This window comes from Ornithodoros turicata, chromosome 9, assembly GCF_037126465.1.
Source record: "Ornithodoros turicata isolate Travis chromosome 9, ASM3712646v1, whole genome shotgun sequence".
In the NCBI taxonomy this organism is placed as follows: Eukaryota; Metazoa; Arthropoda; class Arachnida; order Ixodida; family Argasidae; genus Ornithodoros; species Ornithodoros turicata.
In genome coordinates this window covers 44,152,095-44,177,904 of record NC_088209.1, presented here as the reverse complement: position 1 = coordinate 44,177,904, position 25,810 = coordinate 44,152,095, and the positions used below count along the sequence as shown (strand labels likewise).

Here is a 25,810-nt window from a genome sequence, read left to right as displayed (position 1 = left end):
TAATATGTACCACGCGATAGCTCGTACATATTAAGCACATATTAAACTTAGAAAGCCTCAGTGTCATTGTTTTGAGTGTTCTACGGCCACCTTCTACTTGACTCACCCATACCTGCTCTTCTTCATTAACCGACACAAAAGCGGATGTTCCACCCGCAATATAGAATATCCCATTATTATTATTTCTATAGTTATTATTGGAGATTTTCTTTTTTTTTTTTTTTCGTACAAGCGACAAAGGCTAGCCAAACAATAGTGAACACTACATGGACTGCTCAGGTTGGAACACAAAGATAAATAAGGTAGTAGGCCTACGTATTCCATCAAAATCTATCTACGTGAACCTCGTAAAAACTAGAAAACAATTATAAAAGTCTGTTCGTACCAACAAAAGGGTCCCAAAGTAGAGAGTAAGATTTCTACGATTCTGCACAATGATGGAACGAACAAAGAAATTGTTCTCGTTCTTATCGGACAATTTTCCTCGATTTTTTGCTCGAAAGAAAAGATTGGCGGCGGTGGACGTACCTGTTCTGTTGTTCAGACTCCATTACTCTCGTGGCAACCTCTAGCGTCGAATCCGTTGAGGAACAATGCGAGAGGAGGCAGAATGTGCGCACACAGACTTTCTCTTTTTAGACGTCTCCGTCTTCGAAGGGTATTCTTTCCCATAAGTTGTTAGCCCTCAAAGATAACCAAGGACTGGAGGTTTTCCATGGGTGTTCCAGAATAATGTATAACGATGCCTTATGCCCCACACTGATCTTAGGCTTTTTAAAAGAGTCTTTTCCACAAAGTGTTCTTGTCGCGCGTCCGTCCTGTGTAGTCCTCCCCCTTCGTTGCTCACACTCAGACTCAAGGAGATGTTTATTGATACCGTTTACAATTGATAATTGACGTGTATGCTTCGTATAGGTGCACTGACTTGTAGGCTCTAATTTAGCTGACCAATCACAATGTCTCCATAGCCACAGACGTTTCGCGGCGCTAACGCGGAATTAAAAAATAAACGCGTCTAATTATTCTTTTTTATTTCCCGCACACGCATGGAGAAGATAGCAACAGTGAAGGTCCTGGGCCGACTTCAAGGGGAAAATCCGGAGGAAGCCTCTCACTTTACACCGGCTGATAGGAGTCGAACCCACCACCTCCCTACGAACGAATGATGTATCTACTCGTCAGTTATTTACGATCGATAAAATTGAATACGTGACGGAATCCAAGTTCTTCGGGTACTCGTTTTTGAAATGAACCCAGCTCGTTTGTAGGTACCAGCACACGGACAGCTCCATACGAAACGTGACGGAGTTTCCTTCTTTCTCGTTTTTGGTACTACCATGTACCACCACTGTGAAAAAATGTATTTTACATTTTGCTGCTCCTTCGCATGGAATCTATCCGTTATCAATTTTCAGGCTTGTGTCATTTTTTTCACGATGAGTTCCAGCTCGAACACGAAGGTCCACAGCGATGGGGTATGCAAAGATCACTCGAAAGGTGATCAATTATGATTATGAACGATGCCAACTTTGCTTAAACGTCACTAAGTTAATTGCACGATTTTATTCGGTCACGTATGTTTCGATATTATTTTCTCCTTACACGGTGCGATGGAAGCGACATTTGCCGAGCGCACGAAGAATTGCTCTCAACTGAGGGACCTTCAGTCGCGAAAAAAATGTTCCAAAAGCAGGGTGAAGACATACTGTGAAACCTTCCTTTTACTCCGGCTTGACTGGAGATTGAAACGAAATAAAACATTAATGTTTCGCCACTTATACGGATGACATAGGATTTAGATCTTCAGTTGAAAGAAAACTGTGCAATACATCCGAAAACGGTGCTGGCAAGTTTACTTTGAGCGGTGCCCTCTATGCCACGTGCCTGGAAGTTTTAATCCCTAAGTCTTGCAGCAGAGGGCGCTCGTTTTATTGTTTCGTGGCGGCCATGATGGTGGCAGGAAGCCAGGAAGCAAAAGCAACATTTTGCAGACGACAGCGTTTTTCGTGTCTGTAAATAAGAAAGCCCGCCTTCGTCACAGAGCGTTCAACAAACATGTGCCCAACGTTTTCTTTTGACCTACATAGCGAGATAGGATTCTCCAGATTCCAACTGGAAATAAATGACAGGCACGTGCTACTTGACCCTTGACGTCTTGACTTCAAGACGTGCGCTTTTCTTTTGGTTTCCACGCACAACGTCTCGTGTCTTCAGAACCATACCGAATTCATGTCATGTCAGCCTACTTGTCGCCTGCCACACATGTTTACTTGTCGTACTTTCCCTTTAAGGTCGCCAGTTGGAACCCTGTCTGGTGAAGCTGACTGTTTGTGTCGATCTGCTTCCCTCCTGTGAATAAACGCAGAATGCCCCGCTCATCTTGTGAAACTCCGCCATTCACTGTAGATAGGACTGTTGTGCTTAATAAAATAGAGGCTGTGGCTAAGTGATACATATCAGATGTTTTGATGAACGCTATCATCTATTCTGGTGGAGCCATCAACTAGCACAGATTGTGATGGACCATCAAACGTCTTATCGGGCCAAATTACAAGCTCTGAGACTTTACCCTACGTTAATTTCTCTCTCCCCCTTTTTTCTTTTTTGTTCATAGAGGAGAAACGCTATAAAATGTAAATGCCAGGTTGTAGATTGATCATGCAGCGAGCATGCCCAGTGTCATTTGGAATCCTCTCCATGGAGCGTCTGCGGGAGATCCAGTTTGGCTGTTACAATGCTCAAGACACAACAAGTAGAACTCACGCTGTCTACTGCGATGCTCAAATGTTGGGCGAAATTGCTTCGGGGAAGCCGCACCCACATTGAGAAGACAAGCACCTGTGCGAGCTATCATCATTCGTGTTGTCTTTAGGAAAGTCGGCGGCCATGACGGACCGCAACTCTTGCTTCAACAGTGACATGACGAGCGAGAAGCAGGGGTTGATCGTCCTAAACCCCCGGCGAGGGGTTTCTGTCCTAGTCGATATCGCAGTGTGGGAGCCCCCTTGTACAGACATGCAGTCTTCCTGGCTCTCGAGCTATCACTCTTTATGCTACACTTCCTCAGCTTCTTACCTTCCAAGTCTTTATTCTTAGTTTTATTTACTCTTATTATTATTCCAACGTTTCACTTTCGCCGAGTATTTCTTTTTACCTTGTGTTCCTGGCGCACTGAGTATTAGAACTTCATTGCTGGTTCGTGTTCGTCTCATCCTGTATTTTAACTCAAACTCTTCAAGTGAACACCAGCTAGCTCGGTTATACTCCTGTGATGTCTTTAGTGCTCTTGGAGAAGAAAGAGGCTGTGACTAAAAACCTAAAACATCGTAGCCATTGCCCGGAAATGGCTCGTAGATATGCCGCACGGGGCTATGAAGTGTACGTATATGATATGGATGTGAGATTTGACAAAAGGGTTCTTACCGCAGAACAATGAGCCTTATCTCGGTACAGGCGTCCTCGATGAGTCCCATAGCGTCTTCGTGACTCATGATGTTGCACTGTCGACCGTTTAGATCTACCAGGATATCCCCTTCCAGCAGTACATTATGGGCTTTGCTTTTACGACGCGTCTGCAAGAAAATGGCACAATAAATTGGGGGCTTAAATTTAAGTTGCGGCGAAAGTAAAAACGGTCCCTTTGGCTTTTTGGTGGTCCTTGCGCGAAAACTGACGGACAACGCAGCGCTTTTATTATGTCTGACAAAGTAAGACTTGGAATGTGCCAGCAGAGGGAAGTACGGGACGCAGTCGACGTCCAAAAATCTGACGGCACTCATGAAAAACAAACAGTGAAGCCTCCTACATGAAATAAAGAACAAGGCTTGTTTTTCGATAGGATGTGCGCCACTAATGGTTAACATTAGGTGTCTCGATTGTATTTTAAATCGCTTATATTCGTTGGCTTAGCTATGTTATTTACGCGAGACCATATATTTGATTAAATTAAATTAATATTAACCATAAATTATTAGCCATATTAGTTACGTTTTTGATCGACTCGTATTCGTTACTCAACACGCGCTATGCTAATGGTTTCTTCAAATGCTCTTTGACGTTGTCATATTAGCTACGCACAAACTTAGTTGAAATTAGTTAACATTGTACCAGTCGACACGTGACAGCGACAACGGCAACTTGGGTCTCAAATCCAAGAAAGTGACGCAATGCAGAACCAGAGACTTGGACTTCCCTCCCTCCCCCAAAGAGAATGATTTGCACTGAAACGTCGAGACGATAAACGGGGCCAATGGATGTCGTTTCATTTTATTGCGCCGCCATAATCATGAATTTCACAATATCGCGTATAAACAATTTAAAAATAAAACGCCGACAAATACACATTTCTTAATGGCTTTCTACGTCCGCGTCGGAAAATAGTATGTTTCCTCACTCTTGGAACGAGCACTCATCTGGGAACGAGGATTTCGCTATACCGCAAGTAGATGGTCTGCACATTCTCTGTGACTGCCTACTTGATACGTTTATATTTCTACTCTAAAAGGGAAAAGTATAGAAGTGGGAAGAAACAGGGATTACACCGTCGTTTTTTTTAAAGTTTTTTGCATTGCCCAATACAGCTTGGCTATCAATACATAAACATGTATCCCTAGAAACTCCCTTGAGGTCGATTTCTTTGACTCCGGAGAGCCCTCAAGGATTCCCAGGAACGTGCAATTTCAAACTGGGTATTTCGACTTGATCCGCTGTTATTGGAACAAGTTTATTTAATTATGGTACAGATACGAATAAAGAACATTACTATTCTATTACGGGTTTCACTAAACAGAACATAAACTAACGTACGGCAGAGTTAGTGTACATCCTATAGGCCTAACTGATTTATCTTCCCAGTGCGCATTCTTAAATGGTTTATTTCAGCGGATGTACTTTGACGAGTGGAATAAATGGGTTATTTTTAAGCGTTTGGACAGTTTTCAACGTGTCGTTTTTTTATGCGCCATTAGATGGCTGTCTTATCAGGTACGCCACCCGCTAAGGGGGCGTTTTCGGTTTTGATCAGGCTCTGTTCCTTTCGTGCGGCCTGACTAGACCAGTCGACCACGCCCCACGCTGGGCTCCAGTTGAGGGTAAATTCCCACATTCGGGACGGGGGACGGGAGGGGTAAAGCGCGCAAACATCGAATGGAGAGAGGCAAGCGGGAGCCGGTCCTTCATATTTTGGAGACGGGCCCCACTGGATGGGTCGTGTCCTTGAATGCGCAGCCGCAGAACCCTTTGCCGTGCTGTTCCCGGGAAGATTTTTCCTAAAAACTGTTTTCATGTCTGTCTCAAACAAAACAGAACCGCATCGAAATTGAAAAAAAATCCCAATTACTGTTTTGCACGGAGGAAACTAGGAATGCTTAGGCTGCGCCCGAGGAACACAAATCTCAACTAAAACAGACGGCATTTAAAACCCTCGTACGACCCACCCGAAATAGGATCTATAAAGATTCGTTTCATCTTTGGTAGACTAAAAATACATGAAAGAAGGTCAAGGCGTTAAAGCCATGCAGTGTCCCCTATATTTGCTAGAAAAAATAGTCCTAGGACCATAGACTGAAGATTGGAAACTATCGTCAGAAAGAATGCGAAACGAACAGATATAATTCGTATCTTGTGTCTCGAAATGAAGTGTCAGTGGTAGCCTTGTACCATGTCACCATGCATCGGCTATTCTGTATGTGTATTCGCCCTCCTACTCTTGTAAATCAAAATAAAACAAATAATTTGTATTTCTTTCTCTCCTGGCTCACAAAGCGTGGATTGCAAGACATTGGGGAGCGTTAGCACTGCGGGCGTAAACCGTTAAAAATCTATATTGGAGGTTTTCGAATAGGTTACCCAAGCGCTTTGAGGACCCAAACGAATAAGGGTTCGTTGCATTCCCATAACAGGGTTTTGCGCGGTTCAGGCAGTGACGACTTGATATTCCCTTGGGACCCGGAAGCGCTTGTGCAGTCTGTCCTAAAGCTCCCTCTCTATATATTGTATATCTTCTCGGCCCTTGCGTACGTCATGCGTTAGGGTTTTGCGTGACGCTTCGCTGTGCAACACAGCCATTTCACTAAAAGCGCTAAAAACCGGACAACACAGGGCGCTACATTCAACACGTTAATGCGTCTGCGACACAGTTTTGATACACCGTTCGCATACGCGAGTACGCTAACAACAACTTTATTTTTGGCTGTGGAGAGTGGGGAGGTTTACCCCACTGCTGGTGGGAATGTGGGGAATAAAATAACGAGCCCCTTCACAATAACGATCCAAGTCCGATGGTGTCCAGAAATGTCAGAAGAGCTTTGAGCGCAGATCGTTGCTGGGCTGGATTAGGCCAGGGACCAAGCAATTTCGATAGGGATACGCATTGTGGCGCAATCTGGCATAATCACGCTCGCAAACAAAGAAAAAGGTAGAGAAACGTGTGTATGCTGGACACACACACACACACAAAATCACGTTCGGCATACAGTTGCAGGGTGCAACGCGGTATTGCGTACGCAGGTACTGAAACTCTCTACTGTGTATGAGCACATTAATCCCAGCCTGCCCCGATAATCTTGGAAATAGAAATAGAAAGAAAAAAAAAACGCACTGGTGCGACCAGCTGTTCCAGGACGCTTGCAAACGCATCGTTCATAGCCACTGTTGCATCGCGGTAATAATACAGAATGCTGAAGGAAGGAAGGGTAACTAATGAAACAACGGAGTGTGAGAGCGTTCCTCAACCGTTGTATCCGGGCGATGCTTTTTTCAGGCACCAGACAGAGTTGTGTTATCCTCACGCATTGCGCAACAAGCTCTCTCTTTCCAGCCAGGCCCAAAGCGGTTCAGATAAATGAAGGTTACCGCCGTCATGTTACATCCGGGGTGCATCTCATTCATCCAAAATGACTCATTGACAGTTATTCTTACAGAACGAGGTGAAACTGGAACATGTTACCCTCCTACTTTGTAATTACTACGAGAACAATGTCTTCCAGTATAATGTCGCCAGTGCACAGCCACTTGCTATTACGCTTGCCACAAAATTTGAACAATATTCGTGCGAGCAAATACGAGATAAAGGAGATGTTCCACGTGATGTTTGTCTACCCAAGCAAATGTTGCACGTGCAGGGCTGCAGATAATTTCGACCACCTATGGAGTTGGTTTGAGGACACGTTGGACTGCGACCAGATAGACGAGGAAAATATGCTAATATTTCGAGCATATTCGAGTGGAAAACTTAAGCTCGTTTTCACGGAGGCGGTCTTGAAGACATCCATTCCTTGTCTAGGCCTTGGAAATGTTATGTTGCGAATAAAATCGAGGCCGTTCGTCAAGCGTAAGCTCGTAGATTTTGACGTTTTGCAGTGCTCCACTCTGCAACAACGTATACAAGTCAGCCGAATGGTGTCTTGGCTCCGTGCCCGATACGGAAATAACGCTGGAGTTGAAGTCATTTCTGTACACTATACATAGAATTCTCAAAAGTTCCACTCTTGGTCTCATGTACAGTCCTCAGGTTATGTACCATAACGAGAACTTGATAGGATCAGCGGCTTAATTTAGCTTGGTACTCGTGTCTGTCCACAGCTCAGTTACTTCGCGATGCTAACAAAAATAATGTAAAGTACGTATAAATAAATTGTTCCCTTTTCTTTTCTTTTTTTATGTGTGATTTCTAGTGATTTCCCTGTGTCGAGCGTCGAATGTCAGAAATAAGCTATATTTATGTTCCAATGCAGAGAACGCCAAACGTCAAAAAGAGTTGCTCCTTATTTTTTCAATTATTATTATTATTATTATTATTATTTCGCCAGACATGGAACTCGTGCTTAGATGTTGGCATACTGCTGACTAGGGTATAGGAACTAAGTTAGAAGTAACCAGTTATTTGACCTGGAAGTAGTTACTTTTCTAGGAGAGTAACTTGTTACTGTAATCAATTGCCACGTGTAAGTTACTCAAAAGCGTAATCGAGCTACGTATTGCATGACTGAAAGTAATCAAGTTATAGGAAAAGTTACTGAAACTCTCCAATCGTCGTCACCATCAAAATGAAGTTGTTTTTGAAACTAAAATGCCAATAAGTTACTGTCGAGTTACTTCAAGCAGTGCGCGTTCAAAGTGGCCACAACATAATTAAAAGCGCAGGTTTTCATAGCAGATGTTGATAGTCGACGTAAAATAGGCTGCATGATATAAATGTGTATGTGCACGACTCAGCTCATGCGGAAAACTGAACGGAACTCTGATCTAACACTGGTGTTCAGTTTGTAATTGTATATATAGAACGTGCCCTGGTACCCGATCACAATTAGACAATCCAAAAGTCACTTCACCTCAAAAGAGGTTTCGACATGCGTAGTTCATTAAACAATATATTCAAATGTAAGTAAAACTGGAACATGATACAAAGGACAGAAACCTACAGCTAACGCGGTAGCAGAAAGTAAGCACACCTTGAGTATGAGTTACAGCCACGATGTCATTAAATTACAGCCCCAGTTACTCATGTCCGAAATTAATTACTTGACAGCTCCGGCTTCGCCACTTGTTGGGGAGAGGGGGTCGTCTGACTGATTGGAGTATCGGAGGAGATAATCCATGGTTAACGCCCGCCGTCTTTATAAAGCCGCAGTTACCCTCCAATTTTCTTGATCTTTTGATTTCCCTCTCCCATCTTGTAGCACTGACAGACAAGCCGCTCAGAGATAGCAGTTCATGCAGCCGTCTATAGAACAACAGTCTACAAGATTCATTTACCCGGTTTGCATTTCCTGATAAGTAACTAGGTCATTGTATAAGTGATTACATCTAAGAAGCGCTACGAATGCTAACTCGCTTACTGTTTTCACAAGCTAGCTGTAATGATAGCTTGTTACTATTTCCGACATTTCGTCGATGTACAGATAATCAGTGTAATAATTGTCTGTAAGTATTCGATACATCGAGAGATATATATAAAGTGTGTCGGTGGCCACCAGACGAGAGCGGCACGCCAAACCGCAAATCCCGCAGCAGAACACTATGAAACCCCTCCCATCGGTTAAACATAACGCTCACACAATGTTTACGGTAAGGTAAAAGACACGATAAAGACAGATAAATGAATGTTATTCGTAAATATTAAAGCGCCTAGAAAACTGGGGGACTGGACCCTCAGAATATCAATTAGCGAGAATGACAATAATTTATGCTAACCATTTATTTAGTCATACTTTTCGATAACTCCGATTAAAATCCTCACAACAAAGTCCCATGCACTTCCGGTCCCATGTACAGCTATCTTCCATACATGAGAAATATGAACAAAAAGGATGGCATATACCCTACCTTACTAACAGATAGCGGTTGTCCAGTTCCTCGTCCACCTTGCAGACGAAAACCCCATGGTCCACCACCAGTCAACGTTATTTCCACCTCTTGCATGCGCGCCATGTTCGACAAACGGTCGTCTCTTCCCGTTTAGCTAGCAGCCGCCACACTGTCAGTTCACTGGTTGTATTTTTAGTCTCTTTTCCACGTCTTTTAGATGGCTGCCCGTTGGCCGATAGTCAAGGCTCGTTAGTGAAGGACGCACCAAAGTAGTTGACAGAAAATGTCCGTCTCTCAGCCTGCGATGGTCGTTCGCTGTTTGCTCGTTGTGTGTGTGAGACGCTCCCTGTGGAGAGGTTTTCACTTTGGGAGCTAAATTTAGAGATCCCTCAACTCCGGTAATGTGTACACGTTGCGTTTGTTTGAGGGGGCGACGATACCTTGGAACTGTTCCCATGGTGCTTTCTTCTGGCCGGAGTGGTTCCCGTAAACAGAAATGTATATTACAAAAAACGACGAGGCGCCGTGGTTCTCAGAAAATCCAGCGAACCGGTAAGGACGAGACCTCGTCCACTTCCCTTAACACTTGTTCTCTGTAGTTATCCATAATGTTCAACGTGTGACATAGGAGGAAGGTGCAACCTCTCTGAAATCGCGGCACGGAACACCCAGGGGAAGGTGAAAGGGGAGAGATGATGGTGACAGAGGCGAGCATCCCTCAGTAGTCTTCAGTGGTACCCCATCTGGGAGGATAGCAATTCCGGGTGCACGTGAAAGAACCTCCGACTGTTGATGTTACCCGCCGGGACGTCCAGCTTGTCCCCCTTGATTATTAACCCATCTTCAGTCATTAGCAATGGTGACAGCTCATGCATTTTATACGGCTCAATAAAGTTCTCGTGTAGCGATTTTATGCTTTCATGGCTGACACTGAGGGAATGGAATAGACTCTGAAACTGCGTGGTACCATGGGATCATAGTGCCGCTACCATGGGCTGTGCTGACGTTATTCTTGTAGAGAGGATTTCCACTACGTGGACGTGAGCTACACAAGTGAGCTACCTCACACCTGGACTGAACAGAACATTCCAAGTCGGTTTCAACATCCATCGTGGAGCAAATTTTGCGGGGGACGACTTACAACTCATATTTAGGGTCTTGTGTCTCGCAATTAAATGAAAACCCAACCCCCGATTTACATCACCGTCACTTTGGGTAAAACTTGAACACTAACTTGGCAATGTGGTAATTCAATCACCATGTGACTCTTTAGCTCACGCCTGATTTGTACCCCCCGATTAAAAGAATACGTAAAACCCGAAAACACCCACCACATGGGCCCTACTCATATCCCACGGCAACACGGTAAGGATGGGGCGGAACAGGTTGGTTTCGGTTTCGTTCTGACACCTGCCCATTTTCTATCATAAAAGTTGGGTGTTGTGGCGGAACTCATCATTAAGTCATCCAAAAGAGGGAAATTGTTGCACGAAACACTTCCACTTTATGTAATAGCCGCCGGCAATTCCGCATAGAACAAATGTTTTTCTGACCCGCCACTAGTGGTGTAATGGTCGTTCCTACGGTGGTGCACGTGAAATGTAGCGATGGTAGAAATGAGCTAATCTCTTCGTATCATTGTTACTTTGCAACTGTCACAACACGTACAAAATGGAACAAATGATGAAGTCCTAGCGTTCGAAATGCACAATCATGCGACTATCGCGCATGTTACGTGTCTAATTCGTGACGACCCATCTGTGGCGACTGAATGACCAACAAAACAAGCTTCGTGTGAGTTTTTCTCATTATCGCTGCTAAGTAAGCTTTTTTCTGGTCTGTTGTTGAATTCCTTGACGGTGCTTCATGTGGACTTGTTGGCTTCTTATGTCGTCTGTTTCGTCCGAGATCCGTTTTTTTGCAGTTTCATTGTGACATCGGCAATAAACAGTGCACTTATGAGGCTTTCCAATTTCAGATGATATTTGCAAGATGAGCTCTAATGGCACTCCATCCAAGACTACAAATACCACCCAGCTTCCTAGAGGAGTTCTTGGTCGTAGTGGAACACCATTTCCACCAGGTGCAAGGTGCGCGGAGATCTTATTTACGGGCAAAGCGATGTTCTGTTGAGTGTTGAACTATACGTGAGTAACGTGTAATGTGTAATATCAAAGGCTACCGTCGATACGAACTCCGAGAGACCTTACCCTCACTGGTGGTAATGCCCAGAAAAGAACATTTACTCCGAACGTAGCAGCTTCCCGACGGACACCCACTAAGGATGGCAACAGGTATGTGTCATTCCGTAAACAACGTTTGCTTTTTTATTTTTTATTTTGGCGAACAAACAACTCTTTTTTTTTTCGATGACATTCAGTATTTTCAGATGCGCTTTGCCATAGTCTCCATTGAAACTGTTTTGACAAAACTTATTCAGAATGTTACCCAGATAGTTCAGGTAAACAAGACTAACCGTGGCGACATTTTGGGTCACGCAAAGCCTAAGTAAGGCTCTGAAGTACTGCTACAAAAGCGCTAAAAAAAATGTATATTTTGGTGCACCAAAAGTTTCTCCAAATTAGATATTAGATGGTGACATGTCCACTACCCTTCTGTAGTACACCAGGCCAGGTTCCAAGCAGGCAGGAAGGGCGTTCTGGGCGAGGAGGAAGAGGTGGACAGAAAGGGGAACGAGGACGGGGCAGGGGACGAGGTCGAGGAAGAGGAGCTAACCTCGTGCAGCTTCAAGGTGGAGCGTTTGCAGATGGCCTGGCAGATGCAGAAAAGCGAAAGGGTCAGTTTTATCCCTTCCATAATTTCACCCAGTAAAGCGAAGGCCGCAACCAACTAATGTATTATGACGTTCCTCACGTAATAATAAAAGCTCGAAACATGGGCCTAGTGTCTTGCTTGGGGGTCCTGTTTCTTACGTTGTAACGTTAGATTTTCCATAAAAGTGCCATAATGCCTCGATTTTAATTACAGCTGGGTCCCGGTACGTTTCCACGTCAGACTCAACCGGAAGTGCTCCAGAAAAACCAAAATATGTGCCCACTACGGCAGCAGAGAAGGAAGAAGACGAAGAGAGGCTAAAACAGCTCCTTCGTGACGATGTAAGAACTGCGTGTTGATGTCAATTTTACGTGTATCTAGTTCCTGATAAGTTTATACAATAGAGTTCTTCTTTCCCCAACAAACAAGCTCCCCTACACCACAAGGTTAGGTTAGGGAGAGGATAGCACTACGTACTTTAACACGGTTTGTAAGGTGGTTCCAATATTTGTGCTGCGGAGAGTGCGGTTTCATCTCTCGTGGTTCAGAATTAAAATCGTTGAAAACTACGCAACAACAACTTTATTTTATGATCATGATTGGGCACTATACAAATGAGATACATAAGAGCTCATGCAGTAAACACTTCTTGCAACAATGTTTATTTTGTATTGTTGCGGGTGTGCTTTCTGTTGTCTAGTTTTGTCTCTTATTGGTTGAGAAACTAGTGTTTCAACATTGTTAGCGCAGAGCACAGACCCAATGTGAACGTTGAGAAACCACATAAAGCCCTTCCCTTTGTGAGCATCAACTTACCCGATTAGTTGAAAGTGATCACCCTGAAAAACAATAAATCAACGAATGCCCAACCCAGGCCTGAGAAAAATTTTCCAGTTGGTGCCTGGAATCAAAGTGGGCCCTAACCCCAAACAACAGGTGCAGTTGGGATAAGATTTTTGGGCCAGCCCGACTGCGTTAAAGGTTGTGCTGCCTCATGTGTACTTCCTGCCATTGTTTCATTTGTGATGGCACATTCTGGCATCGTCGATGGCATAAGTTGGCCATATTTTGACCATCATTGGTGCGCCTTTTAGGGAAAGCTTCACTAACTTCCTATAGGGACAAAGTATCATTTTTATTTCTATAATAGTAAAACCTAACAACATACAATGATCTACAACTTGTTACAGTTTGTAGATGACAGTGACTTGGAAGGTAATCGTCTGAATCCAGTAGCTTTGCCTCTGTCGACAATCAAGTCTGAAGTGGGCATCAAAGAGGGAGGGGTGAGATTAGCCGATGGAATTAAAACCATCAAGAAGGAAGAAGAGGACAAAGAAGATAAGAAAAGTGGCAAATGTACAAATACCCTCGCATCCATCACTACCAAAGGGGTGCATAGAGTGCCGGTGTCTGAGCTCTGCACGGATCCCAACCTGCCAGGTACTGTTGTCCTCTTTTCAATGTTTCTCAACAAGTTTTCTGGCCTTGCTTATGGTAGGCCAGTACTTCCCAAACTCTGCTACCCTGTGACCCATCAAAAAATACGAGATAGTGATCCACCTTTTTGATTACAATGCACGAACAGTAATACCTAAAATTGGTGATGAAATTCAATTTGACAATTAATATATGTAGTGAGAATCAATTAACTGGGCAAGTGCGTATCGCAAGAATGAATAGAGACACGTGGCTGTTCCTACTCACTAAACTGAGCTTGTTTGTTTGATCTTGGGGTCCGCTACCACCGCACATTTTGTGACGTAGAATAGAGCACGGTATAAGGATATCTTTTGATGTCCTTTTTTTAACATTCCCGAGTTGTTTTGGGACCTCCCGCTGAATCTGTCATGACCCACAGTTTAGGAAACACTGCAGTAGGCTTTGGCCAGTTGCATATCTTGCGCAATTAGGCCACGTGGAGAGGGCAAGATGGCACTCGACAATGTATTTCATAGACTCAAACAACTGTGGTGACGATGAATAATGTAGGCATATGTTATGAGAGTGAGTAAGCTCGCAAAAACCATATTCATATGTTCAGCAGGTAGTGCATCTGTCTTTTCCGTATTAATGCACGGTTCTTCTAACAGAGGTTGGAAAGCTCCTGTTCTTCCAGTTCCCGGACTCGTTACCGGGCTTAGTGGCTTCGTCAGAGTCTGGTCCGCCAAATGCGGTTAATGTTAAAAAGAACTGCGGAACCGAAGGAGCATCGACGTTGGTGAAACCAGAGCTGGTGAGAGAGGTTCATTTTTTTGCTCCCAGTTAGAGAATTGAGAAGTGAGTGGCGTATATTTGTACACAAAATTAAATCACTCCACTATGTTTCAGGGTGGCAAGCCAGAAAAGAGTGACATCAGCAGGTTCAAGCTGAGGGACTTTCCCGAGGGCTATGTGGGAAAGGTGCAGGTGATGAAATCTGGTCGCACTAAGCTTCTGCTGGGATCGGTGGCCCTCAACATTGAGATGGGAACGCTTGTGTCATTCCACCAGGATGCTGTGTCGTTGCGTGTCTTAGAAGACGGTGGAGGGGACGTAACAGTCTTGGGACAAGTACCGCATAAACTTATCTGTTTGCCAGACGTTGAAAACCTGCTGGCTTCGTGTCCAAAGTGAGGGGCGTAACTCGGAATAAATTATGCTAAGTTTTTGTGGTACTGTCAGGGTCATAAAGCACTGTCACTCGTGACTCGCACTGTGTACCATATTTACCCGCGTGTTGTAGCGAGTGGAATATTTGCATTTCATCAGAATAGGCAGAATATTTGTCAACCTCGCGCACTAAACAGTATTTAAAACAATTTTGCGTCACAATTGTTTCATACTGTTGAAGTAGCACATGCTGACAAGGGTGAAAGGAGGCATTTTGTCTACACTCGTTGTTTGCGCAGTCACGTCATGTTATAGACTACATTGCAGTCTGATTAATTTGAATTCGAAGAGTACGGAAAATTTGTTGGAATAATGCGCAGTTGGAACTAAAGGGGGCTGCTTTGAATGGGGGCGTTGGCAGAGTGTATACATCGGCAATGGCCTGGTAGGCCCCGGTCACGCAATGCTGGTAATGTAAACAAAATACAGAAGCCGACACTGAAGATTTTCGTTTAAGTTTAATTTGGTACAAGCTTTCGCGTGGAGGTCCACGCTTCCTCAGGTACAAAGTGAAGTGGTGACACACATAAGTATATATATGTGTGTATATATATTTATATACTTATGTGTGTCACCACTTCACTTTGTACCTGAGGAAGCGTGGACCTCCACGCGAAAGCTTGTACAAATTAAACTTCAACAAAAATCTTCAGTGTCGGCTTCTGTATTTTGTTTATGTGATCTACAGGACTTGACTCCCCTCTTCGTATATGCTGGTAATGGTGAGAGTTAGCAGACTGCAACCTGTAGCCCGGTATACAGTACCCTATCAGCAGATAAGATTCTGAGTCATGCGTTCATTTGAGAGCATATCGGCTGCCGTTCACACCATTTTGTTGCTCCCCGCATATCATTACTGTGATTCGTTCCTTGTTCCGTGATCTTTCCTCGGGCACAAGTATCGCCTTCATAAATAATGCTCTTACGAGTAATAAGTAAAATTAAATTAAATGTGTCCCCGACTACCATGCGGACGCTTCCAGGACGCATAAGTCAGGCACGGCAGGGCAACCTTGTTTGAATAAACCGTTGTGCGCGTTCTTGTATTCGAATTACCGTGCCTTTTTACTTCATTGAAATACGTGTAACTTTGACGGGACCAGATTACCAGTTCGAATCGAGATTTCGAATTAACGTGATTTCTTCCGACGTCATTCGCAATTTTGCGCCGCACCTAATCATGAATCCCGCGAACCAACCTGAGAAAACATCGGAAGTCATTTACACCTTTTTGTTCGCTGCGTTGTCAGCGAGAAGGGTGTTGATCCACTTCGGATTGATCGTTCCGTGCGAGCCACGTTCACACTGTTGCATCTACAGATAATTGTCACCACGGCAACAGAGCCCCACTGTCCGCGGAACGAAAGGAGTTGAGCAACCATCTCTGCTGACGTTTCTGGGCCCTTGCGCTTTAGGTGCCAAAGATGCAAATGCCGTTCCCCTTGTTTTGTGAGCGTGCAAACCTCGGGACGTATGTTCGGCTAGAGCTTGGCACGGAGAGCCATTCTGTCGGCACGGTGGCACTGGCGCCAGCTTTCTTCCCTGGTGGTGCGCGGAGGAAAAGTTTTGCAGCATATTCTACGAGTGTCATCGTGTGAACTCTGTCTTCTGTTCGACCTACCTCAGTGAATGTGTACAATTCCTGATGAAATAAATGGCGGGAATAACTATCCTTGCCACTAAAGGTGGCACTGATGAGAGTGAGCAGCCGAATGATCCCACCGGGTGTATTTGCCCCCTTGCCTCACAGGACGGGATCTATCCCACCCAATTACACGAAGAAACCGATAAAGGAATGCGGCTGAACGCCCTCATCTTGTTCAAGTAACAAAACCACGCTTGATGGCAGCGTTTCTATTTCCACTTTTTTCGTCTAATGTTCACCCGAGAGATATTGTTGACTGTCTGCTAATTTTGATAAACATTCACGTTTTAGCGAAGGTGTGTGTTCCAAACCGATCAACCAGAGTGTGTTCGGAGAATTTTGTGAGAATTTGGAGGAGGAGATGTATTCTATGAATATAATTCAATATAGCATTGAGACTGTATCGGACAGTCATAACTTTTATCTAGACCAGTGTTTCTCAAACTCTTCCAGTAGGTGACCCATCCCAGTAGTATCAAACCTACCATAAATCCCCACCTTAATAATCTTTTGAAAATGTACTTTTTTCAATGATGAAGATACATTTACGTATTAATTTATGTAAAAGAGAGCTACCCAAAATGCCTATTAATGTTCTTTTTTTTAGCGAGGATCGATTTAATCGTGTATTTTAATGAGAAGGATGTATTTGCTTTCGTGATACAAGCAAATCAATACTTGGGTCTGTGTGGCTCAAGGCACATGACATGTCTGCTTCAGCATCCAACCTATTTGTGTAGATTTGATTACTAAGGGAGTGGAGAAACCAATTTCACAGACACACGTTGATGAGAAAGGAAAGATAATTTTCGGGTCCAGTTTGCTGGTCTTGGGGCAAGCGGAAAGCATTTTGCACTGAATCATTGTTACTCCTTTTTGGCTGCGATGTTGTTCCAAGAATTCCTCTTGTAGGACGCTCTTCCACGCCGCTATCCACCAATGAATTACGTCCTTTTGCAGTTCACCGCGACCACCCGCGACACAATATGTTAACCGAAACCAATTAATTACAGCAACAAATGACCCGCTTCGGTGGCAGATGTTTCTTTAAGGTGCCCACTGAAGTTCCTAACAGGGTTAGTACACATTTTAATGCTGACAGCGCCCTGCTTTAGAAGTTGTTTTTTTCTTCTTTTTTTACGAAACTCATTTGAATTTTTATTTAAATAATGAGAGCCTCCCAATCATTCACACGGTGCGCAGCTTGTAGATGGTGTTGGAACTTGTAAAAAAGAAAGTTCGTCGATTGGTGCACCTTTTCGCGAATTATTTAGCCGGGGGATTTAAAGGAGTACAGAGGGCCATCCAAAAAAATACAGGTTAAGACGTCTAATGAAAGTGTACGTCATTTTACCGAATAGCGCGGAAGGTTTAGATGTGTGCAATTTGTCTGCCGGAAAAAAACTCTCATAAACATGGCTCCGCGCGTTCACCCTTAGCTTGCCTCTCCGGGAGGAGGAGGTATCATGCACGTCTCCGGTGACGTCACAGGGAGAACTCGTTCTGGTTCGTCGGGCACTGGTGGTCAGCGCCCTCTCCCTTTGCAGCCGTAAACCAGTTTTACCAGTACTCCCGGAGAATAGACGAGTTGAGAAAATCCCAGGGTGCTTAGCGCCGCTTTGAACTGTGGGAGTTTACTAATACGAAAGAAACGGGTGACCTCCAAACTGTTCCGATTTCTCCCCTACCGGTCCATTGTCCACGACGTGTCAAGGTCAGCGAAAGCGAAATGTGAAGGATTATTCTTCGTTCCCCCACTCAGCAAGCGCCCAGGATGCAATGCGTGCGCAAAGAGCACTGGGATTTTCTGAACTCGTCTATTGGACAGCCAATAATAGTGCTTTTTCAGAACTGCCAACAGCCGAGTAGCAGACATTTCTCTGGACCAATCAGCCAGCGCTCTCCTTGTAGCGTCAGCGCGAGGCCCCAGGCAGACCACAGGCTATTGCTCTTCACCACCGTTGCGCACGGTCGCTTTTTGCGGCGTACTTTAAATTCAATTCCCGCGATAATAATGACTCTGTGGTGTGAATTACTTCGCATGGTGCATCTTACTGGCATACTTAACAGTTTTATAGGAAGAAAACGGTGATTTCTGTGCCACTTTAACTGAAACACCCAGGATGTGCTTTTATGACTATTAAAGAAAACGGCGTGTTGGCATCAAGACTGAAAATTCATCTCTGTTACGACGAGCAGAATACTCATATAGTTGGACCATCCATAACCCCCAGAAAAACGCTGGTGACCCATTTTGGGGGAGTAGTAAAGCCAACAGTGTCTAGCGAAGCCAGTCAAAGCATAGGCTATTCAATGCAGTTTTGAGTCCAGGCTCCTTTCGTGTTTAACGGAGCCTCGAAAACCAACACTTCTAGGTCGGTCCATAAACATTCCGCAGGTTAACGTTGTCTTCGGCCTTCCCTCTAGTAAACTGCTTTACCACATGGTAGTAAAGCAGAAAATGGGAAGTTTATGCATCACATTGGATTTTCACTGGATTGTTTACTACGTGGTATGGCATTGAATACGTCCCGTTTTGTTTCTCGGCTTTCAATGTTATTTTAGGACACACTCGGGAAGCCGAATTCAATCTCTTCCCCCCCCCCCCCCTCCTGTTTTTGAGGGGGGGGAAGCGAGTTATATACGTTCACACACATAACATGAAAAACGGTTAGGAGCAACTAAGATTTATTTGAACTTCAAACTTTTGAGTTCAAATAAATCTTAGTTGCTCCTAACCGTTTTTCATATTATGTGTGTGATTACCTCTTCGCGGGCTCCTTGACAGTGTTTCTCTCTCTTTTTTTTTTCCTACGTATTATATACATTCACTGTAGCTACATCTGTTTACAGCAGCACTCGACAGTGAGTGTCAAAGCTGTTTGTCAGGACCAAATTTTATGTGACGATCCTTTGAAACGCGTCAAGTGCGACGTTCGAAAATTGATAATGCTGTTTGCGTGCGTGAGAATTAAATGTCTGATACCACCACGCTGTACCCTCGTATTTCAAATAGTACTATAATGTAAGGGAATCGTACAGTTAGGGTACTGGGTACGTTCGTGCGTCCTAGTTGCCACTATAGTTATACGAGGTAACACTTAAAATATTGTTTTAAGGAACACCCGTCCGAGGTGGTTTTATATGAGACGAAAATAGGATCAAGATAACAGAAAATGTGTCCTACAGGAACACTCTTGCTAGAGACTACTCACTGCTGCAGACACTGAGGACACTAAGAGCGACATTACATCGCCAAAGCCAACGACGTCGCGGCGCTTTGGGATAACATCTCCGTATAGTTCTACGCGTCAAACCCCCATAGCTGTGACCCCGAGCACATCCACCGCCGTGCTCGGATATCCTTTCTCAGGGCCCTTTTGCTACTTGCGTAAAAAGTGACAAAGTGCCCTCGCGCTGCAGTATAGACGAATTGAGAACAATGGGATTTCCTGAAATCCATCGTCGTAGTCGCGTATTTTTATTAGCATCGACAAAAATATCGATATTTTGTCGTGTACAGATATATTTATAGCGATACGTACATCGATAACGACGATAGAAATACTATCGATGTTGTTCCACTCGTAATGGGTGGATTCATCTTGGCTAAGCGGAACAAGACACGGAAGCAGGGGGGAAATGGCATCGCCCTGTTGCCTGGAAAATTGAAGCAAAAATTCATTTGAAATTCTCGCAGGTTTTATGGTTGTCTAATCTATATGATCATTAGAACCATTATCCACACGTCGTGAGGTACGCAGGCTATGTCTTTTGCACTCTACTATATACAAATCTTAAAATAAAACGTTCTCGCGGCACATATAATCCCGCATCGACCCCGCATATATCGATACAGGCATTCCACATGGCAGAACAGACTCTGTTACCAAAAACAAGTACCGCCATTTGCCGTCTTTGTAGTTTCAACCCTGAGCATTTTCGAAACACTCTTACCACACCCCGCTGTAATACTTGCCATGAGGGTACAAATAAATGAAATCAAATGTAATTGTACTTATTTACTTACAAGCTTTGTCGCATCACCACCAGCCGTGGCCGCCATGGCCTTCGAAGCCCCCATGGTCATGACCGTGGTGTCCGTGTCCATGATGTCCATGATCATGATGTCCAACATGCACCACGTGATAACTTATCTTATGGTGACCATGGTGGTGGTGGCCGTGGTGGTGGTGATGGCCGTGATGGTGGTGGTGCCCATGGTGACCGTGGTGAATCAAGTGGTGAAACCCGCCCATGGCTGTTGCAATGAGAGCAACCAACAACAAAGCGACGACCTGCGAATGTTCCAAGAAGTGTTTTGTTGAACGAAGTAATACGCCTTTGAGATTCTGTCTTCGCACCGCAACTGTGACTATAAGCGTCTATACTATAGTATGCGCTTATTTTCCCCGTGGTCACTCCCAATGCCCTCGATCTCCTGCTTCATTCCGAGACTCAACGTTAAAGAAAAGCAAGTGTCAGTTCTTCGCCAGATGCCATTGGATCTACTACTCGTATAAAATTATCGGCCGACTTGGTTATTCCGTCAGTCCAGGTGTCTCACCGATACCGCCTTCCTCTGCACTGCACTTCCTCTACGTCCACGGAGCTCTATCCCATCTTGTCGTTCCTGCGCTCATGCTCTGCGAGAAGCTCGGTGAATGTGGCTGGTGTGCACTGACAGCGCAGCCCTGCAGTGCATCAACAAATCGAATATGGCCGTGCGTTCACTATAATGTAAAAGATTGTGTCTGGACACACAGCGGGACACCACACAACTCAAAACTTTTCCACTTTTTGAGTCGTGTCGTTGTTTACTTCAGACTGACTCGAGCTATTACATTATGGAGCTAGCCACGCCATTTTGTCATGGGTGTACGTGGCACGTTAGCTCCAGTAGTTAGCTCCAGTAGTCGACGTGCCACTCTATTGATTTGCAGTGGATCGCAGGTCACTGTGGACTAAGCGGAAATGTAGAGGCCGACAGACAATGCCAGGCTGTTGTGCCAGGTATGTTGACCGTAGGCATTCTTGGGCATTCTTGTCGACGATGATTCAACCGATGGCGGCGCAAAAATGGCGCCGAGACATTACAGGCAGGTTCTTGTTGTACTCTGTGTATCCAACTTTGTCGTTTTCACTCCCAGGCCGTCTGCCTGGTTGCCAGAAAAATATTTCACGGGGGGCTCTATGGAGCCTTTACGTGGGGGTCATTTCCTCTCCTAAATGCACTACCAAAGGTCACCTGGCTACGTCTCATCCTATACAGTTCGGAGAGAGTCAGTTCCAACTGCCGCAGTCTTCGGCCCTTGAACCCTGCGCAGCACCGTCAATGCCTGCACTTATTTCACCAGTTGTTGACGTCTACTAGTCTGCTTCAACTCCTCTAACCTGAAAGTCTTTTGCATGAGGTGTGATCTACGTAAAAGATGGTACTCGCAGTAATGAAAAAGTCTGCCTTATAAGAGATATGCCCCCTGATGGGTGAACGTGGATCGCCAGTGGATGGGCTCCTTGCTAGGCTTCATAACCGTCTTTTTCCACACTTTCCCATATAAACCCAATTTGGTCATGTCGCCGCAGAGCATGAAAAGGTATCCCTAAACGCTTACCATTCCCTTCATGTTGCTGAGCCTTGGATGACAAATGTCGAGCGAGTCGAGAAATATTTATACCAGCGCCACTCACCTACAAACCGGGTCCCTGTGCAGTAACAATGACGACTCCAATTCCTTTGAAAGGAGACCAATTATGTTTGGAGACCGTCAAGTTACGCAGCTTCTCAATAATACCGGAAGTTTGAAATAAGGTGTTTAGATAAATCCTTCTTTCTGGCTTGTACCAATCAAGAAAGCATTGTTCAAGTTGGAAAATGATGGAAAATTACATCCAATGCTATAATCAACACAAGCATGCTATAATTAGCGCTTTGGCTTCGCACTTCCTATGTCTCGGATATCGGTTATATCAGGTTGTCAGACTGGAGGAAATCTATCAACCTTGTGGACTGGAATAATAACGTGGCCCACCGAAACGCCGATTTTAACTCCCGTGTGCTTCTTCCAGTGTTCTCCAGCTGTGGTACGATTCACATCGATGTGCTTCGCCACCAAGAATCTCTGTGCGTTTTTCACTTCGTAGTGAGGAGGCAAATGCTGGCAAACTGTCGACAAAACTTGGTCCGGCGAAATAAAAGTTTACCCTAAAAAGTTGAACACTGTATACAATCGCGAGCGAGAAAATGTATAGGAAATGCGAGGCTGTCTCGGGGAATATATTTTTATTTACAGTCTCATTCTTCTCGTTCTTCCGTGCACACTTCCTCTTCTTCTACCGGCCCTTGCCGTAGCCACCGTATCCACCACCGAAGCCTCCGTAGCCTCCTCCGTAACCTCCGTGACTGACTGAAACGACGTATCCAATTTGGCCGTGGCCACCTCCGTAGCCACCGTATCCTCCACCGTGTCCTCCGCCATATCCTCCGCCGTATCCTCCACCATATCCTCCATGGAATCCGGCCGTAGCCATGGACAAGACAAGGGCAAAGGCGGCAATAGCGATCTGAAAATACTATATGTAATAAACACTTTCTGTGGTATTTGTTTAGGAAACTAGATATGCGAAATGGACACCAAATATAATGAGCGTAAGCTTTCGTCGTCGATTTATTAAAGCAAAAGAATGTGTCAGTCTCTCTAGGCGTGGACAGTCTGGTGATATGTGTGTGTTTGCAAGAAATCGATTAGTTTTCCGCCTTAGTAATTTTTAAGTAAGCCGATTACAATTTTGGATAATCGATTACTTTTCGACTAAGTTTTATTCATACATGAAACCAACGTTCAGGCTCCATCGCTGTCTTTCCTATCTGCTTTGCATCCCACTACCATGAATGAGGGGTCATTGTTATATGATTCCGGTAGACGCATTTTAAGGGCTTCGGGGCTCCTTAATCTCTTCCTACGGCGACCGTAATGTGCAGTAAAGGTCAAGCTTTGTATTATGAGTCACGTGGAATTTCCAAGTTAGCATATAGCGTGACTCAACGCTTCTATTGTGAGTCGTCTTAGAAGGAGATCCACAGAGAGGTTGCTCAAGCTCAGAATACTGAGTTCGTAGATGGCATTGTCCTTCCTCTCCCGATTTATCGCCATGGCTTCAGCCTTTCAGAAAAGTTTAAAGTGATGGAGAGAAAAGACGAAAACAATGTGTCGTTAAAATGCATAATGTGTTTACATAAAGAAAAGCTCCTATCCTGTTCAAAGGCAACGAGCTCCGATCTTACAAAGCGGGTCAATGTATGTGTTAGCCATATGGCTTATTATTATCGAAAGTAACGGTCAAAGTAAAGCGTTACTTTTCTAGACGTTACTTAGTACAATTTTGGCCGTTTAATTTGTAAGGGTAAAAAAATGCCACCAGAGTAATACCTTATTCGAGTAACGCGTGCAACTCTGGCTCTGCATGCTGATGAGCACGTCGTTGTGCAATCAGAGCAAAAGACAGGCAACTATGACGGGGCTAAACTCACTTTAAACTATTTGAAAGCCAATTATTTTGAGCTATGTCTTAAATATTGAAAATAATGGACCGAATTTTAGTCATATGCGTCCATTTTCACTTTAACCCGAAAAGTCTAAACCGAAGCAGAGGGCTTTGTTTTGTAACAAAAGATGCGCGGATATAGGGGCTTATTACATGACCAATGAGATGGTCGCTTTTTTTGACGAGAATTACGCCAGACAGTACCACCAGAAAACGTGTGTTTTCGTGAGCGCCTCCCCTCTGACATGATCATTTGAGACGCGCCAATTTTGTAATGTGCACCCAAGTGACAGGGTCCTCGCAACGAATCTAAGCGACCAACTTGTTACGCCCGGTTTGAGCTCCAAGTTCAGTAGGCGTTACCAGCTGACACACCGAGGCCGCCAAATCTTTACCCACTAACTTTTCTCAGCACCGAAGATTACCACCGAAGAGCACCTTACCGTAGTCCTCATGTTGCTGCTGTGTTGTCTATCGAAGGAATAATCTCAGCGGGCGAGCTCACGGCTTTATACTCATTCCGAGTTGCCACACTATGCGAAAATTTGCCGTGAATTTCGTAAAAGCTCTCCCGTGACTGGAAAGGCGCGGCGCCACCTCTTTCCAAACACATCACTTGCTTCACATTTAATTCGCGTAGTTGTGGATAGCCATCGAGACCAGCGCGTGACCAATTTTTCTTTGGCTGGATTATTTGAACGGCTCATGTGGATACAATTTCCGAGAAATGTAGGGTGGTCAGTTGTGACACCTTTGTGCTTTTTCGTTTTGGACTGGGTACGAAGGTTTATTTCGTCACCATACGGTATTTGTTGTCAGTGTCTGTCAGGCACTGTTGGAAGTCTCTGTATCAACCTCATTGGCTATAGAATGGCGTCCGCTCATTGTTCAACACTGAAAAGTCGAATCCGGCACAACTTTCTCATCACTCTTGCTCATAGCCCCAGCCTCTTCGCGGTGCTAACACGGAACCTCCCCCAACAAAAAAGAGCCATGTCTATAGTATGTGCCAGTTCAAGCCATGCTGTTCCACGGCTTGAAATTTCGCTATGGGGCAACGAAATCAATTACATTAACCAATTCGTAGTTTGACCTTGTTTGGAGTATGCATCTGTAGTCCGGGACGCATATGTTGCTCTCCGAAAAAATAGGGAGATGCATTTAGAGATACAATGATCAGCTAAATACAGACCCTAACAAACACATTGCTAAAGTATGTCCACGGTCGACAGTATAAATCATCCAAAAATAGTCCAGCAGTACAGAATAAATAATTATTTTCTTCCAGTTTCTATCCCTATGTATAGTATGTGTAGTTTATTTATAGTTCTCGCAGCACTTTCTTGCCAAATAACTTGATGCACAATTTCTCACGTAACCGTCTCTTTGATGGGGTCAACAGTATTTCAAATAAATCAAATACTATGGAGTACTCTTATGCACTAAGTAAGCCAGCCTGAATTATGAAAAAAATTCCTCTGGCGTTTTCGCAATAAGGACGTGCAGAATTCCCTCGAAATTAATTTCTCGCGTTACTGCGAAACGTTCGATTTCGGAAATAATTTCGTATTTATTATTTCAAAATGGAAGGAAAAATAGTGTGGAGCGCATCTTCCCAAAGTATACCTTCCACTGTCCTTACTCTATACGCCCACATAAAAAAAAGAAAAAAAGAAATGCGTACTTAGGAAGGTACGAGCTGACCGGTGGTTTAAAAGTTGAATTCTTTCTGCCGCGTAATACTTGCAAGTTGTGTATGCAAAATATCTGCCGACTCTACGCATATACAGAGCCACTCTCGGCACGCCTTTTCAAATTGTTTCCAATCATTCTAGATATTCAACGGAGCAAAGCGAAACACACGGAATCGCGTCGGCTCTTCTGGCA

General features: G+C 44.4%; 2 protein-coding genes and 1 long non-coding RNA gene across 5 annotated transcripts in view; 2 read left to right on the top strand and 1 right to left on the bottom strand.

Moving 5' to 3' along the window:
* Positions 1–9,635, bottom strand: part of LOC135369071 (synaptopodin 2-like protein) — a 34,644-nt gene extending 25,009 nt beyond the window's left edge. The window contains exons 1-2 of one of the 2 annotated variants that reach the window (XM_064602718.1): positions 9,325–9,635; positions 3,424–3,572 (exon numbers count right to left, since the gene is read on the bottom strand). In XM_064602718.1, the coding sequence (XP_064458788.1) occupies positions 3,424–3,572; positions 9,325–9,429 (254 nt within the window). In that variant the 5' untranslated portion in view covers positions 9,430–9,635. Of the gene's footprint in view, positions 1–528; positions 599–3,423; positions 3,573–9,324 lie in introns of those variants that run through there. The other variant, XM_064602719.1, reaches the window with a different exon arrangement.
* Positions 9,571–10,215, top strand: LOC135369073 (uncharacterized). Its single transcript, XR_010414926.1, has 2 exons — positions 9,571–9,858; positions 9,935–10,215. It is a non-coding gene; the product is annotated as an uncharacterized LOC135369073 (long non-coding RNA).
* A 657-nt stretch (positions 10,216–10,872) lies between these two features.
* LOC135368039 (DNA-directed RNA polymerase III subunit RPC4-like) lies at positions 10,873–14,731 on the top strand. Of its 2 annotated transcripts, none has more exons than XM_064601118.1 (8): positions 10,873–11,100; positions 11,285–11,396; positions 11,484–11,600; positions 11,928–12,103; positions 12,295–12,422; positions 13,272–13,524; positions 14,175–14,317; positions 14,413–14,731. In XM_064601118.1, the coding sequence occupies exons 2-8, from the start codon at positions 11,299–11,301 to the stop codon at positions 14,695–14,697; spliced, it is 1,200 nt and encodes a 399-aa protein (XP_064457188.1). In that variant the 5' UTR covers positions 10,873–11,100; positions 11,285–11,298; the 3' UTR covers positions 14,698–14,731. The 2 variants fall into 2 exon arrangements, with proteins under 2 accessions (XP_064457188.1, XP_064457189.1); XM_064601119.1 differs by having other exon boundaries at positions 10,873–11,127.
* Positions 14,732–25,810: the final 11,079 nt, after the last annotated feature.

What these genes read in the sequence shown, in the direction of transcription:
- LOC135368039 (XM_064601118.1), top strand. Translation starts at nt 11,299, where the DNA reads ATGAGCTCTAATGGCACTCCATCCAAGACTACAAATACCACCCAGCTT. An exon ending in CACGGATCCCAACCTGCCAG is followed by an intron (nt 13,525 to 14,174) that starts GTACTGTTGTCC and finishes TTCTTCTAACAG; the next exon opens with AGGTTGGAAAGCTCCTGTTC. An exon ending in CGTTGGTGAAACCAGAGCTG is followed by an intron (nt 14,318 to 14,412) that starts GTGAGAGAGGTT and finishes ACTATGTTTCAG; the next exon opens with GGTGGCAAGCCAGAAAAGAG.